This window comes from Schistocerca cancellata, chromosome 11 (assembly GCF_023864275.1).
Source record: "Schistocerca cancellata isolate TAMUIC-IGC-003103 chromosome 11, iqSchCanc2.1, whole genome shotgun sequence".
In the NCBI taxonomy this organism is placed as follows: domain Eukaryota; kingdom Metazoa; phylum Arthropoda; class Insecta; order Orthoptera; family Acrididae; genus Schistocerca; species Schistocerca cancellata.
In genome coordinates, this window is record NC_064636.1 from 121,807,172 (window position 1) to 121,828,042 (window position 20,871).

A 20,871-nucleotide genomic window follows, 5' to 3' on the forward strand; every position below is an offset into this window, starting at 1 on the left:
GACCCGGCTTAGAGCCCCAGCGTTGGTAGAAATTTTCATTTTTGGCCTATGAATTTTTTCATTGGTCAAATGCGGCAGAGCTCAAGATTTCTTCTTTCTCAACATTGCCTCTTGAGAGCCACTGCTTGTGTGGGTGCTCAGAAAGTAACTGTACGGTTACTATGTACACTATGTTGGGAATGACATCCACGAGTGACTATACAAGGCTGAACCCGCCTAATTTTATTGGGAATCCTTTTCCGTTCATCGGATTATGATATGCTTGTCATGTATGAAGTTATTTCAATATTTAAATCTCGAATCAAGCATGGGTGATTGCGGTACACTACATGCTATTCCCCGAAGAAAAAAGTCTGTTGGCATAAACTCCGAGGAGCGAGGCTGCCATAGGTTCTTTGAGATGAAAATTTCGCCAAAAACCTCTTCCATAAGACGCATAGTGTGTTGTAAGCTTTGTTAGCAGTAGCGTCATCTTGTTGAAACACTGAGTAGTTGGTTTCGTCTTCCCTCAGATGGGCGATACAATCCTGGATCATTAAACAACAACGTTTACTGTTCACGGTTTCGTGAAACAATACACGTCAGACGATGAGCCGTATAATATCGCTAACCAGGTCCTATTATAAAACTGCATCTTCCACAAGAGTAGCGAAACCTTACTTAGCTTCCGAGAGCTAGTATTCAGTATGACAACAGCACTTTATTATCTGATGGCATCTGACGTTACAAAGGATTCTAAGTATCGTAGGTTTTGATATTCAACACCTGAGCAGGTGCCTACGAATATCTGCCCCTACATTTCAACATAAGTTACTCTTGGCCTCCTTTGAATCCAATGGGTACTTCTCTCTCTGACTGCTTCATTTTTTCCCCATCCCGCCACAAACCTCTATCTTTTTAAAAGTTATTCTTTTTGCTCCTTCTCACAATGGAATTTACAGAATGCAGTTTTCTCCCGGCTGCCCATGCAGTGACCACGCAAGGCGTCCCACATCTGTCCCGCACTGCAGCTGCTTCCCAGTGTGTACCTGGCTGCATTCTGTCCCTTTCAGCGAAAAAAAGTTTTGCGAACCACTTGCTATTCTCGCCGTGCAGTTCTCGACTTCCCACAGCCAGCCAGCGGACCCAGCTTACACAGAAACGTTACACACATCAGTCACAGCATAGACTTGCAATAAATGAAGAACTTATTAGATTCACAATCGCTGGCATTTGTTTCAGTTACATGTACACTTTCATTTATCGCTCGAAAATTGAATTGAATTTGTAGTCTAATTTGGTGAATGGGTCATTAATTAGATTACAGAGCAGTTATGGGAGACACTGTTCCATAACACTGCCCCTAAATGTATTGGCAATATACATGCCATTTGGGTATACTGAGCGCATCCAAAATAGGGCAGCACACGCAAGTCTGGGATTTTTGAATTTCTCGCGGTCGTAAGTAGGCTTCTTAAATTTCCCATCATTCTAAAATTTGGAGAAGTGAGGTATTTCCATCATCTTGGATATTTCAGTAGTTGCCCTGTCTTGGATTTTTTAATTTCCTGCCTTGCCATCTTCAATTCCACTATCTTGGAATGCGATGTCATATACAAATACGGGGAGCAAACTCTGTGACAGGTTTTGTCCCAGAGTGCTCATTGCATCTCTACTCAAGGATCTATCTTATTCTGAATGCAAGACTTTACTTTATTCGCAGTTAGTGTAAAGTGTACCTTATATATCTTTACATCATTAAATAGTTAATATCTTTAGTAATTAGCCTTGGAATAATTTAATTTTTTAATTGTAGCTAGGGAAAATTTTCCTAACGTTCTTCAAAATATTATTTGTTAAATAAGGAACAACCCTTTGCCTTCCTAAGCCACTGACAGATGACAACTATACCTCACAAACACAGATAAAATTATTTGTGACTTATGGCTAAATATCATTACAAATGAAACATAAACTTGTTTCTGTGTTTGTTGCTGCAGTCAGAACAGATGAAAATAGAACAGAATTTCCAATTTTAGCCTATTACTTATATAAATGAAACTTAATTTAAGAGAGGGGTAAAAGGAAATTAAGTTTGACCGTTTAAAACTAAGGTATCAACTTCTAAATCTCACAGACTTTTTAAATGATATCTTCCAATATTTAGGGTTACTTTGGATGAGTCTGAAGATCTTATATGAATGAAATTCAAGATATGCCTTGTGAGAGCTGAACTCAAAAGAAATAAAACTAAGACAGATTTCACTGTAATCTCCTATAAACCTCAAAGGCATTGAAAGTGAATAACTAGTTCTTACTGGGCAAAACAGGGAAAGGAACACGCCAGAGGGCTATAGAAAGCTGTTTTGATTGTTCACATTGGCACTGTGTTGAGTGTGTTTTATTGATATAATTTTGTTTTCATTTTATTTGTTGTTATGCAGATTCCTAGGACTGATAAAAATTACGCAATAAGAACATCGTTAATTGAAATTTGTCTAAAAATTAAGTTTTTAAACCATCAGTAGAAAGTTTTCTTTTTTGATTCATGATTTAGATGTGTGTCTATTGTATACAAGCGACTGCCATTGCTGAAGAAACTTAGAACTATACTATTCTGCTGCACTTATCTCATTTACTTTTGTACATTTATATTTATTGAAAACAGACTCTGTTGACTTTATGTATTTACACTACTTTTCTTTCTGCAGCTCTGGGATTCAAGCCACCTTTAGGAGGTATGTATTGTCCACATAACCAGACTTTTTGCTATTGTTACAGATATGTTCTCAATTGTGCAACAGTGTCTTTACAGCAGTATTTATTATGTGAGATGCGATATCAGAATCCAGTTTCAATGAGCATGCCATGTAATCAACTGACATCAAATGGTTCAAATGGCTCTGAGGTCATCAGTCCCTTAGACTTAGAACTACTTAAACTTAACTAACCTAAGGATATCACACACATCCATGCCTGAGGCAGGATTCGAATCTGCGACCGTAGCAGTCGCGCGGTTCCAGAGTGAAGCGCCTAGAACCGCTCGGTCACCGAGGCCGGCTCAACTGACATCAAAAGTTTTTATGTATGTGTACTGAATCATTACTTCAGAGTGTCTTGGTCCATCGTTTTGGCCTTCTCCCTGAGGTCTCATTCCAGAACAGTATGCACCCAGTACGTTGGACATGATGATTGTACAAGAATTATGCTGTAATAAATAATACAAAAGAACTGTTAACATAATGACAACTGCTACTCTTATAAAATTTTCGTTACAAAATGGACAGAATTACCACAGACTCTGAAAGGAAGCAAGATGTTGGCAATTATTAAATTAAATCTTTAATGCTTGTTCTAGTGTTTTATTAGGAAATAGTCACAGAAGCGACTGTTGGGTGGAATGTTAGTTTGATACACTTTGAAAGAAGATGAAAAGAGACATTTCTTCCTTCTGTGGAGGAGTTGATGGATTCCTTGACAGAGTAATCCCCCACCCCACTGTGTCCCAGCATTGCCAGCTATTGAACCCAGCAAGGTGGCGCAGTGCACTCGCATTCGGGAGGACGACGGTTCAATCCCGCGTCCGGCCATCCTGATTTAGGTTTCCCGTGATTTTCCTAAATCACTCCAGGCAAATCCCAGGATGGCTCCTTTAAAAGGGTACAGCCGACTTCCTTCCCTAATCCAATGAGACCGATGACCTCGCCGTCTGGTCTCTTCCACCAAACAATCCAACCCAGCTATTGATATTACTTTCTACATAAGACGCAGTTGAGAATTCGCAGGCAATATTTTACGTAAGGCTTTTCTGTGACTGTTGCTAGTCTGTATTGAAACTACAAGTTTCCAGTACACAGTCACAATATGTTTTACATTATTTCCACTCTGTGTGGGCCGCCCACTTTGAGGTGCCATGTCCCGAATTATGCAGCCCCTCCCACTGGAGTTTCGAGCCCTCCCTCAGTCATGGGTATTGTTATTAACATAGTTTAAGTAGTGTGTAAGTCTAGAGACCTCACCAGTTTGGTCCCTTAGGAATTCACACACACACACACATAGCGAGAGAGAGAGAGAGAGAGAGAGAGCAAGAGAGAGAGAGAGAGAGAGAGAGAGAGAGAGAGAGACTATGATGTATGAAATCATGATTTGTAAAGCAGTCAACTAAAAGAGGAAAGGTACAATGAAAGATTTTAAATGGAGCAGCAGGAATTGTATCTGACTGAATGTTGGACTGGTAAGGGATGAGACACCGCTCTGAAACGCCTCCAACCTAACAGCTTAGAGTGAAATCTGGACAGTTCAACGAATTTCGCAAATGGCTGGAACTTTCTACGGAGAAAACGCCACCCACAAAGAGCTACATCAAGTACGGTGACAAGTGAGTGGGTTTTGACCCCGCCCGTGTGATCCTGCAGGAGGGACGCCACAGGCGAGCAGTTGGCACCTCAGCCCCCAGCTTGCTGTGCTTCACCTCCAGCCACTCACCTCCCCATTCACGCCTGACCTTCTGGTTCAACGGTGAGTTCACAGGTTCCAAGGGAATGATGCTTTCTTCAACTGACACTCCCTACAGGCCTCCTTCAGCTCTATATCTACCTGCTGATTTCCAGCCCAGTTACTAGCAGAACACCACCACCTATCCACAATGTGGCCGCAAGAGAAATGCAGTTCCTATATTTTGCGAAACCTTTTCACCTACACGCTTATTTTGAAGAGTCTGTAGATCACTAACGGTACTGGATCAGTGTAGACACAACCTTCCTTTGTATCATCTCATACGATACAGGGCCTTCCAAATAGCCTATACCTCAGCATGACGGATTGTGAAAGCATCTGGTAGGCAGACTCTGAGGACACAGGGAAAACCATTGAGTACCCAAGGGATCCTCTCTGTCTAGATACATTTAAATAAACAATCTTAAAATTCATGTGTTCATGTAAGACGTTAGTAAATATACCTAAAAAATTACAATCTTTAAAATCATTCAAATTTAAAATAAATAATGGCTTCTACACATAATATGTTGGTGAATTACTCCATCTGTGGTGAAAGGCTTAGTATTCGCCACAACCACTTTTAAAATACAGCTCTTTGTTCGGTTCCCAAATGGTGCCACTGCTCACAGACGATTATCGAAAAGCCACTCTGTGAGTGGGAGAGAATCAGTACGGTATGCTGGCAATTAGATTTTGCACGACATTTTGTAAGCTTGTTGCACAGTGAGTAGCTTTTTTGTTTTATTTTTATTTACAACGTGATCCATTACAATATTTGTAATATTCCATGTATGTATTGTGTGTGTGTGTGTGTGTGTGTAGTGTGATCTTTGTTTTGTATGATGATGACAGGGGAAAGGAGAGGGTGAAAGCCAGTGCTGGCACAAGGCCTGCTCCTCATGAATGACACAAAGGGGGCCACCAAACTAAACATCCCCATCCAGCAGACAAACCACAATCAACACTGCTGCATGCCCCCACTTCGTGAGACACTGCAGACAGCTTTGATATTCAAACGAGAACACTGGCGTAGAGCCTGGTGACCAGGAGCTTTACGCGACCACCTCTCCTCCCTTCGGCACCCAAATACTGGCAGTAAAAGCTTTTTCCGCCACCAGAATCCCAACTGCCTTACCATCAGGTCAAGCGCCACTGCACAGGATTGCATTAGCGACCTCAGCCGTGGAGATGGGTTACGGCGAGCAGCTGCCATCAGATTAGAAGTGGTGGCTGGCGAGCTTCGGTGAAGAGGCTCTGAATGCACCTGTTGCCAGTCTAATGCCCACCCAGTGGACCTCCAAATATGATGGACTGGAAGGTCTGATCATCAATCCATCATGAAGCTGGGACCAGACAAACGCTGTTTAAAACTGGATCAGGCCTGCTCGATCTTCTTCCAAAACTCTGTGTGCTGCACGCTTTAAAATTTCAAGGGCTTTGATCGATCGAGGGCAAAAGTTCCTCAGATGTGACAGGCACGTCAACGCCTGATGGAAATGGATGCCCATGTACCTCACCGACGCCTTCAAATGTAAAATGATGTCCCTCAGTTTCAGTTCTGGAAGACGGAAAGGATGACGGTAACTGTTAAAAAGCAAGACATGCAGTTTATTTTTTGACAATTACTTGAATCCAGGTCTGTGTGCCCATCTCTCTAGTCTCTTAGCAATCATCTGCAGTTGGTGCGTATTTGCTGCAATTGTGAAAGACGTATTGAAAATTGAAAAACTCTCCGCAACTAAAGCGCCCGAACAGTCCATTGAGGTATTGTTAGTTATAGCCATCAGACACCACGTCACAGTTGAAACATCTCCTTGAGGGATATAGTTTTCTTCCATAAAAGTATTCGATAAAACTTAACTAACGAGATACCTAAACTAATGTGGGGAGAAGAAACATGTAAGAACATGAAGACGTTCCTGTACGTCTTTCCTGTATAAACATGGGACAACCTGTAGCACTGTCTGGTAGCAGAGGAGAGCGAGACACAGCTTCAGTACAGGTTTTATGATGAACTTTGATTGCAAATGTCAATGGAAATTCAAATATATTCAATAGTCAACGCTCTCTTTCCTGTCCCATTTTCTTTTTCGTTTATCAATGTCCCTACAGGTTTTCCAGTGGCCGCAACGGTTTCCTCTCCTGTGCCAACTTTTCGCCCCAGAGCAGCAGTTGCGCTCTCCGTCCTCAATTGTTCTTTCCGTATATTCCAGTCTCTGTCTTGCCCTACGATTTTCATACTCTGTAATTCCTTCAAGCATCATAAAAGTTATTCCTTGATTCTTAACACATGAGCCATCATCACGTCTCTTCTTTTTGTAAATGTTTTCATTATAATCTTCTCCGCTCCCCATTCCGTATCTTATCAGTCCTCCTAACTTTCAACATCCTTCTATAGCACCACGTCCAAAACGCTTTGACTCTCTTCTTTCTGGGATTTCCTCGTCTGACATTCGGTTCCACACAAAGCTACAGTCCATACACACATTTTCAGAAATATCTTTCTCAAAACAAGGACAATTTTCTTGATAAGAAACCACGTTTCTTCCGCACCTCACTGTTTTCGCCTTTCTTCGATTTACTCTCAGTCCATTTTCTGTGCTCTGTAGACTGTTCATTCTATTCAGGATGTTCTGCAAATATTCCTTGCTGTCACTGACATGAACAATGTTATCTGCGAATCTTATTGCTGGTGATCTTTCACTCTGTGGTTTAACCCCACTCCTGGACCGACCTGTCACTGCTTCTGCGATGTACACGTTGAACAAAATGTTCAAATGTTTGTGAATTCCCAAGGGACCAAACTGCTGAGGTCTGGGGTCCCTAGACTTACACATTACTTAGACTAACTTATGCTAAGAACAACACACACACACACACCCATGTCCGAGGGAGGACTCGAACCTCCGGCGGGAGGAGCCGCGCAATCCGTGACACAGCGCCTCAAACCACGCGGCCACTCCGCGCGGCCACATTGAACAGTGAGAATGAAAGATTTCATCTCTGTCTTATAGCTTTCTTAATACGAGCACTTCGTCATTTGTCTTCAGTACTAATTGTTACTTCTTGATACTTTTACATATGTATATTTCACGTCTTTCCGTAATGCTCACCGTTATTTTCTCAGAATTTCGATAATCCTTCACCATTCGACATTCCCTAACGTTTCTCCTAGGTCTACAAATCCCATAAAAGAGCCTTAATTTTTCTTAAGTGTTGCCTCTTCAGAACTGCCCTTACCTTTTCTAAAGCAAAACCATCGGCCACGTCCACGACTATTTTTGCATCCTATGCTATTTGTTTCTGAAACTTGAATTGAGCTACTGTACTGATTGTGCAATAAGTCTCGCATTTGTTTCCCTTTACTACGTTTGGAATTGTACCGATGATATTTTCGAAAGTCTCCACCACAACATGAAAAGTCGTTTTGTTGCGTTTAATCCCAGCGCATTTAGGAATTGCAAAACTTGAGTATCTATTTCTTTTACCTTATTCAAGCGCAAGTCCTCCATATCTGTGTCAGACTCTGACTGCAATAATGAACCCCTTATTGACGTCTGTTTCTTCTTCCAGCTCGTCACTGACAGCTCGTTTCCCTCCTAAAGCCATTAAACACCGTCTTTCCACTTATCCTGTCTCTCCTCTGCGTTTAACATCGTAACTCTTTGTGCACTATTAATGTTGACACTCCTCCATTTAATTCAACGGATGTGATTTTGATTTTTCTGTATGTTGAATTTATCTTTTCCGACGATCATTTCTTTTTCGATTTATTCACAATTTTCGTGCAGCATTCTTGACATGGTTTCCCTGTGCTTAGTTCCTAAGGACATATTACTTTATTCCTGTCTTTTCCCCAGTATTTTCCTACTTCTTTCATTCGAATATCAGTTTAAATATTTCTTCAAATGGTTCAAATGGCTCTGAGCACTATGGGACTTAACTTCTGAGCTCATCAGTCCCCTAGAACTTAGAACTACTTAAACCTAACTAACCTAAGGACCTCACACACATCCATGCCAATGGTAGGATTCGAACCTGCGACCGTAGCGGTCGCGCGGTTCCAGACTGAAGCGCCTAGAACCGCTCGGCCACTCCGGCCGACAATATTTCTTCCATTACAGAAAGTTTTTTCTCAGTTATTCTACTCGTACCTACACTGATCAGCCAGAACATAATGGCCTACTATCGATATAAATCCATCCAGGCGATAGCGGCGTCAGCCGGCGAGATATGCCTGCTGATCACACACACGTACGGTGCATGTGGTATCAGTAAGTGTGCTGTCTGTGTGTAGAATTGTGAAGGCGCGCGCTCTGTCTGAGTTTGACCGAGGGCAGACTGCGATGGCTTGGAGGTTAGGTACGAGCATTTCAAAAACTGCAAGGAGAGCTGTGGAGAATGTCTTCGACGCCAAGGACAAATCACTTCCAGACGTCGTAGGGTTGGGCGGCCACCTCCCATTACAGATGTCGGATGTAGTAGGCTGGGCGGACTGGCAAAACAGGACAGGCTGCCAACTGTGGCGGAACTAACACGAGACTCTAATGCTGGGCAGGGCACAAGTGTGTCTGAACTCACAGTGCACCGAACACTCCTAACGATGGGCCTCCGCAGCCGGCGACCCATGCTTGTGCTGATATGAACAGCACGATACTGACGACTTCGCCTGGAATGTTCAGCACTGGACAGTGCAACAGTGGCAGAGCCTTGAATGGCTGTGTGAATCCCGATACCTTCTTCATCCCAATAGCAGGGCGCGAATCCGTCGCCTTCCAGCGGAACAGCCCCTCAACACCTGTACGGCGGTACGGAGACAAGTTGGCGGCGGCTCCATTATGCTCTGGAAACCACTGACACGGGCATTCGTGGGTTCAATGGAGCTCGGCCAAGGTGTATCGTACACTGGATGGCACAACATATGCACCCCTTTAGAACGAACATGTTTCCCGACGGCAGTGGCATTTTTCAACAAGGTAATGCCCCATCTCACAAGGTCAGGACTGTGACGGAGTGGTTCGAGGAACACACTTCCAGCTCCTTTGATGACCCCTTCCCCTTTAACTGAACTACCTACTGTAATATTCATTACAGCAAATCCACCCATTTTCAGATTCTCCTCATTGCCACACTTAATTTTCTTGATAGTTCTCTTTATATTCAGCCTATTGTTTATCCTTATTTCATTGTGGTCTTAGTCTATATCTGCCCCTGATTAAATTTTACAATCCATTATCTCATTTCGGAATCTCAGCCTATCAATAACGTCATCAAGCTGACATCTAGCATCCACTCCAGGCCGCGTCTTAGTATACTTCCTGCTTTTATGATTTTTGAGCGGTGTATCCGCTACCACTATCCGATGTTTATCACAAAACTCTAGTATTGTCTCTCCTCTCCCCTTCATACCACCGAACCCAAATTTTGCGATAACACTGTTTTATGTTCCTTCCCCTACCGCAGCATTTAATCTTCCCCTGTTTACTAGTTTAACATCTCCCTTAGATACTGAGTTGCCTATCCGGCGCCGTCATACATTTTCTCTGCCTCTTCATCTTTTGCTTGTAAAGTCCACGTGTGTAAATGAAATACTGTTGACGGCACTGGTTTGATATTCTTTCATCATCTTCTTTAACTCAGGCAGTAACTTTATAGCCTGTTCTACCTTCGCAGATGCCAGCTTTTCCTTGGTATTCCTGTATCTCTGTCCTACAGCATAAAGTATATTACATGTCCAACTATTCCTTCTGCCTTATTCTTTCAATGTGCTTTTTCATTTTATCGTCGCATTTTCCATTCTTTCATTGGTGCAAAATGTATTTAATTCTGTCCCCATTTGAGAACTGTTTACTTGTTCTCTCAGAGTACATCTGCATCTACGTGATTACTGTGCTATTCACAATTAAGTGGCTGGCAGAGGGTTCAATGAGTACATCCTTTCACTGTCTGAAAAATTTCGTTTCAGCTGACTGTTTTGTTTTGTTGGCGTTTCTTAGTTACTTTCCAAGTCTCACTTCCACGTGTGAGGATAGATGTTGCCATTACTTCGTAGAATTTGGTTTTATATCTTTCTTGCTATCATTGGGTAATGTTCCCTTTATAGTGCCACGTATCATTTGAAACTTATTTAGCTTATTGGATATAACGTTACGATAATTGCATCATATCCTAACAGCATAAAGTGAGACTGCCTTTGCAAATGATTTTCCATTTAGCACTATTTTAGTACACTTTGGGTATTTTACTTAAAAAGTCATAACTTACGTTGTATTTTGTGATATGTTGAAGCTGAGGAGTCCGAGAGATGTAGAGTAACTTGTAAATAATCGTCAATTTTTTGTAAATTACTTGGTTCAAATTTCTCTAAGTACTATGGGACCTATAAAATGCCTCTGAGCACTATGGGACTTAACATCTGAGGTCATCAGTCCCCTAGACTTAGAGCTACTTAAATCTAACTAACCTAAGGACATCACACACTTCCATGCCTGAAACAGGATTCGAACCTGCGACCGTAGCAGAAGCGCGGTTCCGGACTGAAGGGCCTAGAACCGCTCGGCCACAGCGGCCGGCAAATTATTTGGCCATCAGCAAATAGCACAGCATGTAAATGTGTATTTCTAGAAATTAATTTTATTCCTGGACTAATTTATCATTCGACTGTCTAACAGTATTGTCAGTACGACATATATATTAAGTAAAGTGAGTGAGAGACGGCACCCTTGTCGTACATCTCCGTTAATTTCTATCGGTGCTGTTCTCTCTCTCTGCATGCATAAATTAAAATTCTGTTTCCAGAATGAGATTTTCACTCTGCAGCGGAGTGTGCACTGATATGAAACTTCCTGGCAGATTAAAACTGTGTGCCCGACCGAGACTCGAACTCCCGAGTTCGAGTCTCGGTCGGGCACACAGTTTTAATCTGCCAGGAAGTTTTAAAATTCTGTTATTCAGTTAATAAGCTTTTTGGCACGTGTAATATTGTCCCCTTGGTATATTTACTGTCTCCATAAGTGGTCCACTTGCCTGGAATCCTAGTGCTGAACCCCTATTACTTCTGTTATAGAGGGCAGATGCTATTGACGATATTGTCACATACACAAATGACATCCTAGTAGTAGTCCTTGCAGACTCCAGGGCGAGACTTGAGGAAAAAGTGAATGATGTGCTTGTCCAGATGCAGCATTGGTGCAAGAGCAAGAAACTAACTATAGCCGTTCATAAAACCACATACATACTGCCTCAGAGAAGACTTTCTCTTACCAGAAATCATTCCCTGGTGCTTGACGTAATACCTGTCATAGATATTTAGGCACTCTTCTAGACGAGAAAAGGAACTTCCTACAACACGTAAAATCTGTTCCTCAGAAAGTAGTCAAAATCATGCATGAGATTGCCCATGCTGGTACTATTGACCAAAAATTACCGTTGCACGTAGTGCGACCATATTACGTAGCTACTGTGGGCTTTGCTGCCAGCGTCTGGGCGCATCGCCTTAGACCAGGCAGCTACAAAACAATACTGTGGTGAATTCAGCGGAGCGTACTTCTGAGGCTCGCCGCTGCCTTTTGCACTACACCTGTAGAGGGTTTAGTTGTGATCTTCGGTCTACGTGACGTGTATGTCGTGGTACGTTACAGGGCGCCGCTGTGTTGGTCGGGACGCGAGCAATATGATCGTGTGTACGAGATCACAAGGACGTATCTTCCTGATAAAAGACATTACGACCCTGGAATTGAATGGCAGTCTGACTGGGACCCTAGGAGCACTACAAGACGTGTTTACAGCGTATCCCCAAGCACCTGGAACAGGCTCAAACTGCGCGACGTTACCCCTACTTGAGGTGTGGTGCACCTATTAACAGGTCACTGTCCATATCCCACACATCATTGTCGAATAGGATGTGGTAACGCACCAATTTGTGAGTGAGGTGAGGAAGGTTCGGCTAATCATGTCGTTCTCAGATGCCCCTTTTTCAGGTAGGGAGAGAGACAGCAAACAATTAGACTACGATCTGCGAACAATCGTAGGTGACCAACACTTGTGGACTAAAGTCAATATGATAGCACATCAAACATCTAAAAGGAAACTGCCTACTTATCGGTCTATAAGATCAAGTGGACGCTCTGAGTATCAAAATAGTGTCAACAGGTCAAAGAAGCGTTTTCTTAATTATAGGTAATGATAGGCACATATACATTTAATTAACAGAGACATATATATATATGAGCAAATAAGAAAAAATAAAAATAAAATAAAAACGAAACGGAAGAATTCTATGGTCAACCACATCGGTATGCACAGATTCGAGGACTGCTGAGCCAAATAAGTGCCAGTGTGGGTGATGTAGAATAGTGTAGCAACAATATGTTTGGAAGTACGTGTAGTAGTTACTCGGTAAACCTCGAGTTGTTCTGCGTCTGCCAGTAACATATCTAGTAATGTAAGATGAAAGTTATTCACTTGGAACTTCAGTTAATTCCCTTTATTTTATGTTATTTTTTAAATTGATTCTTATTTTTCAACTCTTCTGTTTTATTTCTACATTAATACTACCAAACGTTGCTGTTAACATAGATAACATAAAACTGTATGTCACCATGATTAATGAATATGTACGACCTGTTTAGAGTTTCCAGATAACAGGTCTGAAATTCGTAGTAAAATATTGAACCAAATAGAACTGAATTTTTCCAGTCTTCTATTAGTCCATCTCCTCCTTGTTCCTCATTCTCCATCTCCTCTACCCCCGCCCTCTCTCTCCCTCTCTTTCTCTCTATCTCCTCTGTCTGCTCCTGCTACCCCTGTCCCAGTTTATGTGCTCTTCCCCCTCTCTGTTCATTTGCTAGTCCTTCCTGTCCATCCGCTTCTTCACTCTGTGTTCATGTCCACCTCCCTCCATTTATTTCCTCCTTCACTTCTCTTTGTCCATCTCCTCCTGCCCTGTTTCTCCGTCAACCACTTCCATCCCTCGCTCTGTCCATCTTCTCCTCCCTTCTCCATGTCCATCTCCTCCAACTCTTCTTTTACTGTTCATCTCCTCCTCCCTCTGCTCTCTCTCCATTTCCTCCTCTTTCCTTATCCTGTCCATCTCCTCATCCCCCCTCTCGCTGTTCTGTTCATTTGCTCCTCCATCCACTCTTTCTCCTCCTCTTTCCTTTCTCTGTCTATTTCCTCCTCTCGCCTCCATCTTCTCTTCCTCCATTCCCCTCACCATTGTCTCCTCCCCCTCTCTCTGTCTGTCTCTTCCTCTCCCCTGTCAAGGTACATCTCTTTCTCTTTCCTTTTTCCATCTTCTCATCCCCCCCCCTCTTTGTCCATTCCCTCCTCTTATCATTCTACGTCGTTTCCCTTTTTTTTCCATCTCCTCACACACTCTCTGTCTGCCAGGCTTCTCCTGGCCCACTATCACACCCACCCCAGCAGGATGCTGCTGGCTCACACTGCCACAGTATTTATTATGCAAACTAACAAGTGTATCACATTTGACAGCAATAGTTGCAGGGTTTTAGGATAAACTTTCCACCTATGGCTTTGCTTGCGTACATGCAAGTCAAATATGTTTCACGTATATTTAAAATTTTGCACGTGTATTTGCAGACATATTTCACTTGTATCTTTCGTCAAATTCGCCCTGCACTTTCATTTTCCCACGGCTCAATGTTTGTGACGTCGTGTCTTCTGAACTGACGGGAAAAAAAGTCGCAGCAGCACAAAATAATTAATGTAGAGATATGAAATCTCGGGAATAAATTTCTTTAGATGAAATATTTAAATGATTAACTTTGCAGTATCACAGTTTGATATAGGTGCGAGGAAAGCAATTGGAAATGTGAAATGCTGAAACGCTGGCATACAAATTAACTGGTGTAAGCCCATAGGATGTCGAATGTAAGTATGCAGACGTGCATGTATTGTATTGCACAGGTTCTGGATGTTAGTTTGTGGGATGGAATTCCAAGTCTGTTGCACTTGGTGAGTCAATGCAGGGAAGGTTAATGCTGTTTGTGGATGATGCTGGAGTGCTTGTCCAATGATGTCCCATATGTGTTCGATTGGGGACAGATCTGGCGATCAAGAAGGCCAAGGAAACATGCTGACACTCTACAGAACATGTACGTGAGCGAGCGTTATCCTGTTGGTAAACACCCACTGGAGAGCTGTTTCTGAATGGCCAGACAACAGTTCGAATCACGAGACTGACATGCAGTTTTGCAGTCAAGGTACTCGGGATAACCACGAGAGTGCTCCTGCAGTCATAAGAAATCCCACCACAGACCGTAGCTCCAGGTGTAGATCCAGAATGTCTAGCACACACACAAGTTGGGTGCTGGTCCTCAACTGGCCTTTTTTTTGTCATCTTAAAGGCATTCTTGACTAACAACTACTCACCACGTCCAATATCAAAGGTAGGTAACACTCACGACCGTCACGGCGTGTATTTAAAGGAAGCTCAATTTGAAGACTCATAGTAACGCTATTTGTGCCACTCTAATGCGACTGGCTCGAGATCCGATTGGTTGGTTAATTTTGGGGACGGGACGAAACAACGAGGTCATCGGTCCCATCGGGTTAAGGAAGGATGGGAAGGAAGTTGGCCATGCTCTTTCAAAGGAACCATCCCAGCATTTTCCTGTAGCGATTTAGGGAAATCATTGAAAACATAAATCAGGATGGCCGGACGCGCATTTTAACCGTCATCCTCCCGAATGTGAGTCCAGTGTGCTAACCAATCCAGCACCACACTCGGTCCGTAATCCAAATAGACGTCATCGTTCAGCTGTCTAAACGCGTCTACAAACTTTCGTTTATGTCGCACAACTGCTTCTTGGTGGTGCGGTTTTTTTTTTTTTTTTCGTTAGTGTATTTCTGTAGATACATTCGGTGACATATGAGTATACTGTCTGCGAAATGTTTTGCGAGTAGAGTCAAATGTTCAAATGTGTGTGAAATCTTATGGGACTTAACTGCTAAGGTTATCAGTCCGTAAGCTTACACTCTACTTAATCCAAATCATCCTAAGGACAAACACACACGCCCATGCCAGAGGGAGGACTCGAACCTCCGCCAGGACCAGCCGCACGCTCCTTGATTGCAGCGCCTTAGACCGCTCAGCTAATCCTGCGCGGCAAGTAGACTCAACAGGATAGAAATAATAAATTAAAACGTCACGAATGATGCGACAGTTTATCACGCATCTTTGTTTTGGCGTCATATCTCCTCAACGGTGTGCCCTAAATTAAACATTTCCGTCGATACATTCAACTGCGTGCGTGTTTATTATTTGAGAAATGTGTTGCGAACAGCGGTAGTAGTATAGAAGAACTTAGGTTAAAATTCATGATTAATGCGGCAGTTTTTCAGCGTGAACTGGGAAAACGTAGTAAGTAATAAACTTTCTGCTTTCATCATTTTGTGACGGTTGTCAGCGACAAAAGGTTTTGGAAAAGGTTTGACATTATGTGTGAAGTTTCTTGGAAGTCGTTAATTGCTCTTTCTGAAATGTGAATAAAGACTGGATATTCGTTCGTCATGGGCTACACACCTTTTTCACCTGTACCTATTTGACAGGTAGGTGTTTCTCATCCCTACATCGATTATCTCCAGACAGAAAGTTATATGTGTGCAAAGTTTGGTTCAAACGGTTCAAATGGCTCTGAGCACTATGTGACTTAACATCTATGGTCATGTCCACTAGAACTTAGAACTACTTAAACCTAACTAACCTAAGGACAACATACAACACCCAGTCATCACGAGGCAGAGAAAATCCCTGACCCCGCCGTGCAAAGTTTGGTTGAAGTCAGTCCAGTATTTTCAGACGTTATGTGGAACATAGATACATATGTACATCCGTTTTTATAATACGTACGGATTCCTGTCTTTCCATGAACTTTTTGGTACTTCCTCCTGTCGTCCACCAATTGAATTATTTCCTTTGTTATCCAAGATTTCATCGAAGCTACCCTCCTTGTACCTATGTCTGTCTGTGCAACATCTGAGATTGCCATTTTTAGAGATGACCACTCCTCTTCAACTGAACTGCGTATTGTCATGTTGTTTATCGCAGTACCCGCACCCTTAGCGAACTCCAGACGCGTCCCATCACTCCTGAGTACATCAGTGTCCCACTTCCTTCCACTCACACTCTTCCGAACGATTCTCCTAAGGCTCTGTCGTCTCTTCATCGTTACTGCATTATGATATGAGTCTATATCTGCTCCTGGGTACGACTTACATTTCAATATCTGATTTGGGAACCTCTGTCCGACCACAATGTAATGCACCTGGAGTATTCTCATATATCCAGGAGTACCTCCTCCTCTTGTGAATGTTGAAATGAGTATTCACTGTCACCATCTGAAATTTATTGGAGGTCTCAATTAGTTTGTGTCCTCTCTTATTCTTACTACCTATCCTATATTTTCCGGTAAACCTTTCTCGTATTTCTTCCCCTACAACCAGATTCCAATCGCCCACGTTTATTAGATTTTAATCTCCCTTTACATACTGAATTACTCGTTCAATATCCTTAAAATTAACTTCCCCTATGTACTCATTTTTCAATTCCGACGTCGGTATATATGTATAAACTATCGTTGTCGACATTGGTTTACAGTCGAAACAGATGAGAGCAACCATATCACTGTTCACAGTAGCTCAATTCCTCCTCAACTTTCCTATTTATACTTAATCCTTCTCCTGTTATACCATTTTCTCCTGCTATTGATATTACCACATATTTGCCTACCATAAATCCTTACCTTCTTTCCGTTTCACGTATGTGGCTCCCTCTACATCTACTATTGAGCTTTTGCAACTGCCTTTTCATATTTTCACCTTCAGAGTTCTTACATTCCTCTCCTCAGCTTGTACAATGTTACTCGCTCGTTCATTGGTCCTATTTTTTCCTTAGGCTGGCCTACCCCTTGTCAGTCCCCTCCAAGAGATCCGAACAGGGGACTAGGCGCCAATGGAGAGATCATGATGACAGTTTTATAAGAGGGTTGGAGCTAAAATAGTGTCAATTAATTATTTTCAACCGATACAAAAGAGTCACATGTTTGCCCCTGTTTCTGTCCTTCAAAGTAGTCACCAGCGTTGTGTAGAGCCCCTTGCCAGCGATGTGGAAGGCGTAGTATACCGTTAGCAGAGTCTGTTCTGTTGATGGTGCGAATGGAGCGGTCTGCTGCCCGTCGAATCTCTGGAATAGTTCTGAAGCGAATGTCACGAAGTGGTTCCTTCATCTTTGGAACCAAATCAAAGTCACAAGGACTTAAGTCCGGGGAGTATTGTGGATGGTACAGTACTTCCCAGTCCCATCGACCAAACAGAGCAACCACAGCTTGCGCTGTATGCGTCCGCCCATTGTCGTGCAAAATGATGGGTGACTTGTTCAGAAAGTGTCGCCGCTTCTTTCACAAAGCTTTAGAATTCAATTAGTATCCTGGTCTCTCATTCCTATTACTTAACCTACATTTTCCCGTAAATCTCTCTTGCATTCCTACAGCTCCTCTTGTTTCTCAGTCACCCTTAATTATTAGATTTAGAACGCCTTTATACACTGAATTACCTATTTAGTATTCTCATTTACTCTTTCTATCTCTTCGTCTTCTGCATGTGATGTTCACTGGGTATCGATCCTATTGATGTTCAATGGGTATCGATCCTGTTGGGAAACTCTTACCACTGATAAAAACAGAATCTGAAATTGGTGCTAAGGCTGGGACTTGAACCCAAATCTCCAGCTTATTGTGCAGATCTGTTTCTCACTTCAATTGTTCAATTGTGGCTACTCCAACTGCAACTTTAACCATAGTTCATTGCCCTCCCTGACACACTCTCCCCATCTTAATTTTCCCTTTCTTAAATCGTGAGTATTGCTGAGGCTCTCCGATATTGGAATAGAGCCCCAGCTTTGTACATAATGGAGAAATCCTGCCCTTACCTCATGCATGAGACGCGGGTTCAAGCCCCAGCTGTGGCACAAATTTTCATTGCCTCAGCCTCTGTCCTTATCGAAGACAAAGTATTGAGCTGTTCACAGTAGCTCACTCTCTGCCTACACTATTTTATGCTACTGTTAATATTACCCTTCATTCGCCTGACCAGAAGACCTTTTCCTGTCTCCATCTCACGTCATTGACCCCACTATGTCTAAACTGACTCCTTGCATTTGTAGTTTTCGGCTTTCCAGCTTCTCTACCACATTCAGATCGCTGACAATCCACGCTACGAACTCCTACACTGTTAAGATTTCGTTGGTTATTTACTCACGTTTTCAATCTCACCTCCCCCTTGCCAGTTACTTCTCAGTTTCAACGTTTGGGAAAATATCATCCACACAGTTCCAAAGAATGCGAGAGCTGACAAGCACAGGAATTATCGCACAATCAGCATAATAGTTAATGCATCTACGCTGTTGTAAAGAATAATATACAGAAGAACGGAAAAGAAAAGTGAGGATGAGGTAGATGACAATCAGTGTGGCTTTAGGAAATGTAAAGGTGTAAGCTGGCTGATGTGCCTTAAGGTCTTTATGAAAGAGGATAACGTAGCTTACGCGCCATTGGATAATGTATCATAACTGTCATCTCAAGCTCAGGGTGGTAAACAGGCACACCACATAGCTATAAATTTTGGTCCTGTGTCAAATTAATTAAAATGCCACTATGATGTTACAAGAATACACAAATTAATATACATAACAAGTTTGGGATTTATCCTAAAATGATAAGACAACCTCTCCCATTCTCATTTTACATTTTAATTTATCAAAGCTTTCAAGGTTCACGTCATAAATACAAAGGAGGTTTAATTACTTGCAACTCCCAACAAATTAATTACCATGTAGACATTGAATATGTAATTATTAAAACTTTATCTCTATATATGAAAATTTTATGAGAAATGAAACAATTAAACCTTTGTCAATGATAGTTACACCTATGTTATCGTAGCTGAGCAGTGGGCTAAGTTGGTGGAGAATGAACTTTATCTTTTAAACTAATCAAAACTCTCATGGACTCAATGGAGGGTATGTTAGTAATTAACTATTGAATTTCTATATTCAAAGCATATGCAGGTGGGAGTGAGCAAATATCGACTCAACATTTTATCTCGCCTAAAGCGTGTTGGAACATTACCATTTGGGAACTGTGGCAGCGTTGTCTCTGTGCTGGATCTGAAACGCTAATTCCCTACTCTGGCCTTGACTGAATTCAATCAGTTTTAACTTCCCTCCATTCCGTACAACATTAAATGTTCCCTAGTCGAAATTAATGGCAGTTTCACACTCGCTATGGGATGGAGCGACATGCACAAATCTCAGCCCCCACAAATTCCCGCAGGAATATGCACTGCCGCTTTACGTTTGTCGCCACAATACGTGAAGCATACCTCCCTCACTTTGCAAACGTAAATTTTGAGTCTCAACATCTTCGCTAATTTTACCACACGCATGTATTTTACCTGCCACTCTCTGTGTGTTAATTCTCAAAATTGTTTTATATGATGTTGCGCTCCCCACCATGGTTCTACGTCACACAGTTTCACTTCAGCCAACTGCTTCCTCGTTATGTGTGAATTCTTACTTTTCTTGCTTGGGTCACTGCTAGCCTCGTTGATGCAGTATCACCATTTACCCACAGTCACGGCTGCGTTTATTCTAAAAGGTATTATATTCTGCTCACCTTATTTCTTTTTGCATTGCAGTTGGGCCTTCTTTTGTTAATGTTAATTGGGATTTCTCATTGCCATTAGCCACATGCGCTGGTCTCCAAGATGCGTTCACTTTATCTAATTTACACATGCCCCTGTCGTTATAAGGGTAGACATTGTTTTGTTATTCAGTACATGAGATTGCCATAATTACTTCCTGTTGACAATATAGAGTTATTTTCTGGAGATTTTATTCTGTATTGTACGTATGAAGCTTACATAACGTCCGAAAAATGTGGACTCCTCACATATGCCATCCCTTCCGACTTGATTTTGTGCTGCTGCGAGCAATGGTTGGGGCATTGGTCATTGCAGTGCAAAATCGTAAGCTCAATTAATTTTTCATTGTTCAGCTACTGGTCTACCTTATTCTAGATGATCTTGTCTTAATATCCTGAAATTTTAATTTAAAATCAGGCTTTTACATGGTATTTTTTCTAGACGATTACTGTTTTACTTGACAATCTTTTATAACAGTTCTTTTGAATTCGGTCCTATAATATTTCGTTTTTCTTACGATTAAATTATGTAGAAATGTTTTGTTCACCCTTTATTGTCCTTAGTTAATAATAATTCCAGGCATGCCATAGTTATCAAACACTCATTATGTTGATTATGGAAGAGGATTTGAAGTTAAGGAAATGTTTTTTGTCTGTTATCTATAGTCTCAACACT

The 20,871-nt window shown here is 42.0% G+C and overlaps 1 protein-coding gene across 2 annotated transcripts in view; it reads left to right on the forward strand.

Annotated features, from left to right (window-relative positions):
* Positions 1-20,871, forward strand: part of LOC126108705 (uncharacterized) — a 144,985-nt gene that overhangs the window by 108,905 nt on the left and 15,209 nt on the right. For both annotated transcript variants that reach the window (XM_049914023.1, XM_049914022.1), the window contains one exon: positions 2,691-2,717. In XM_049914023.1, the coding sequence (XP_049769980.1) occupies positions 2,691-2,717 (27 nt within the window). The remainder of the gene's footprint in view (positions 1-2,690; positions 2,718-20,871) is intronic.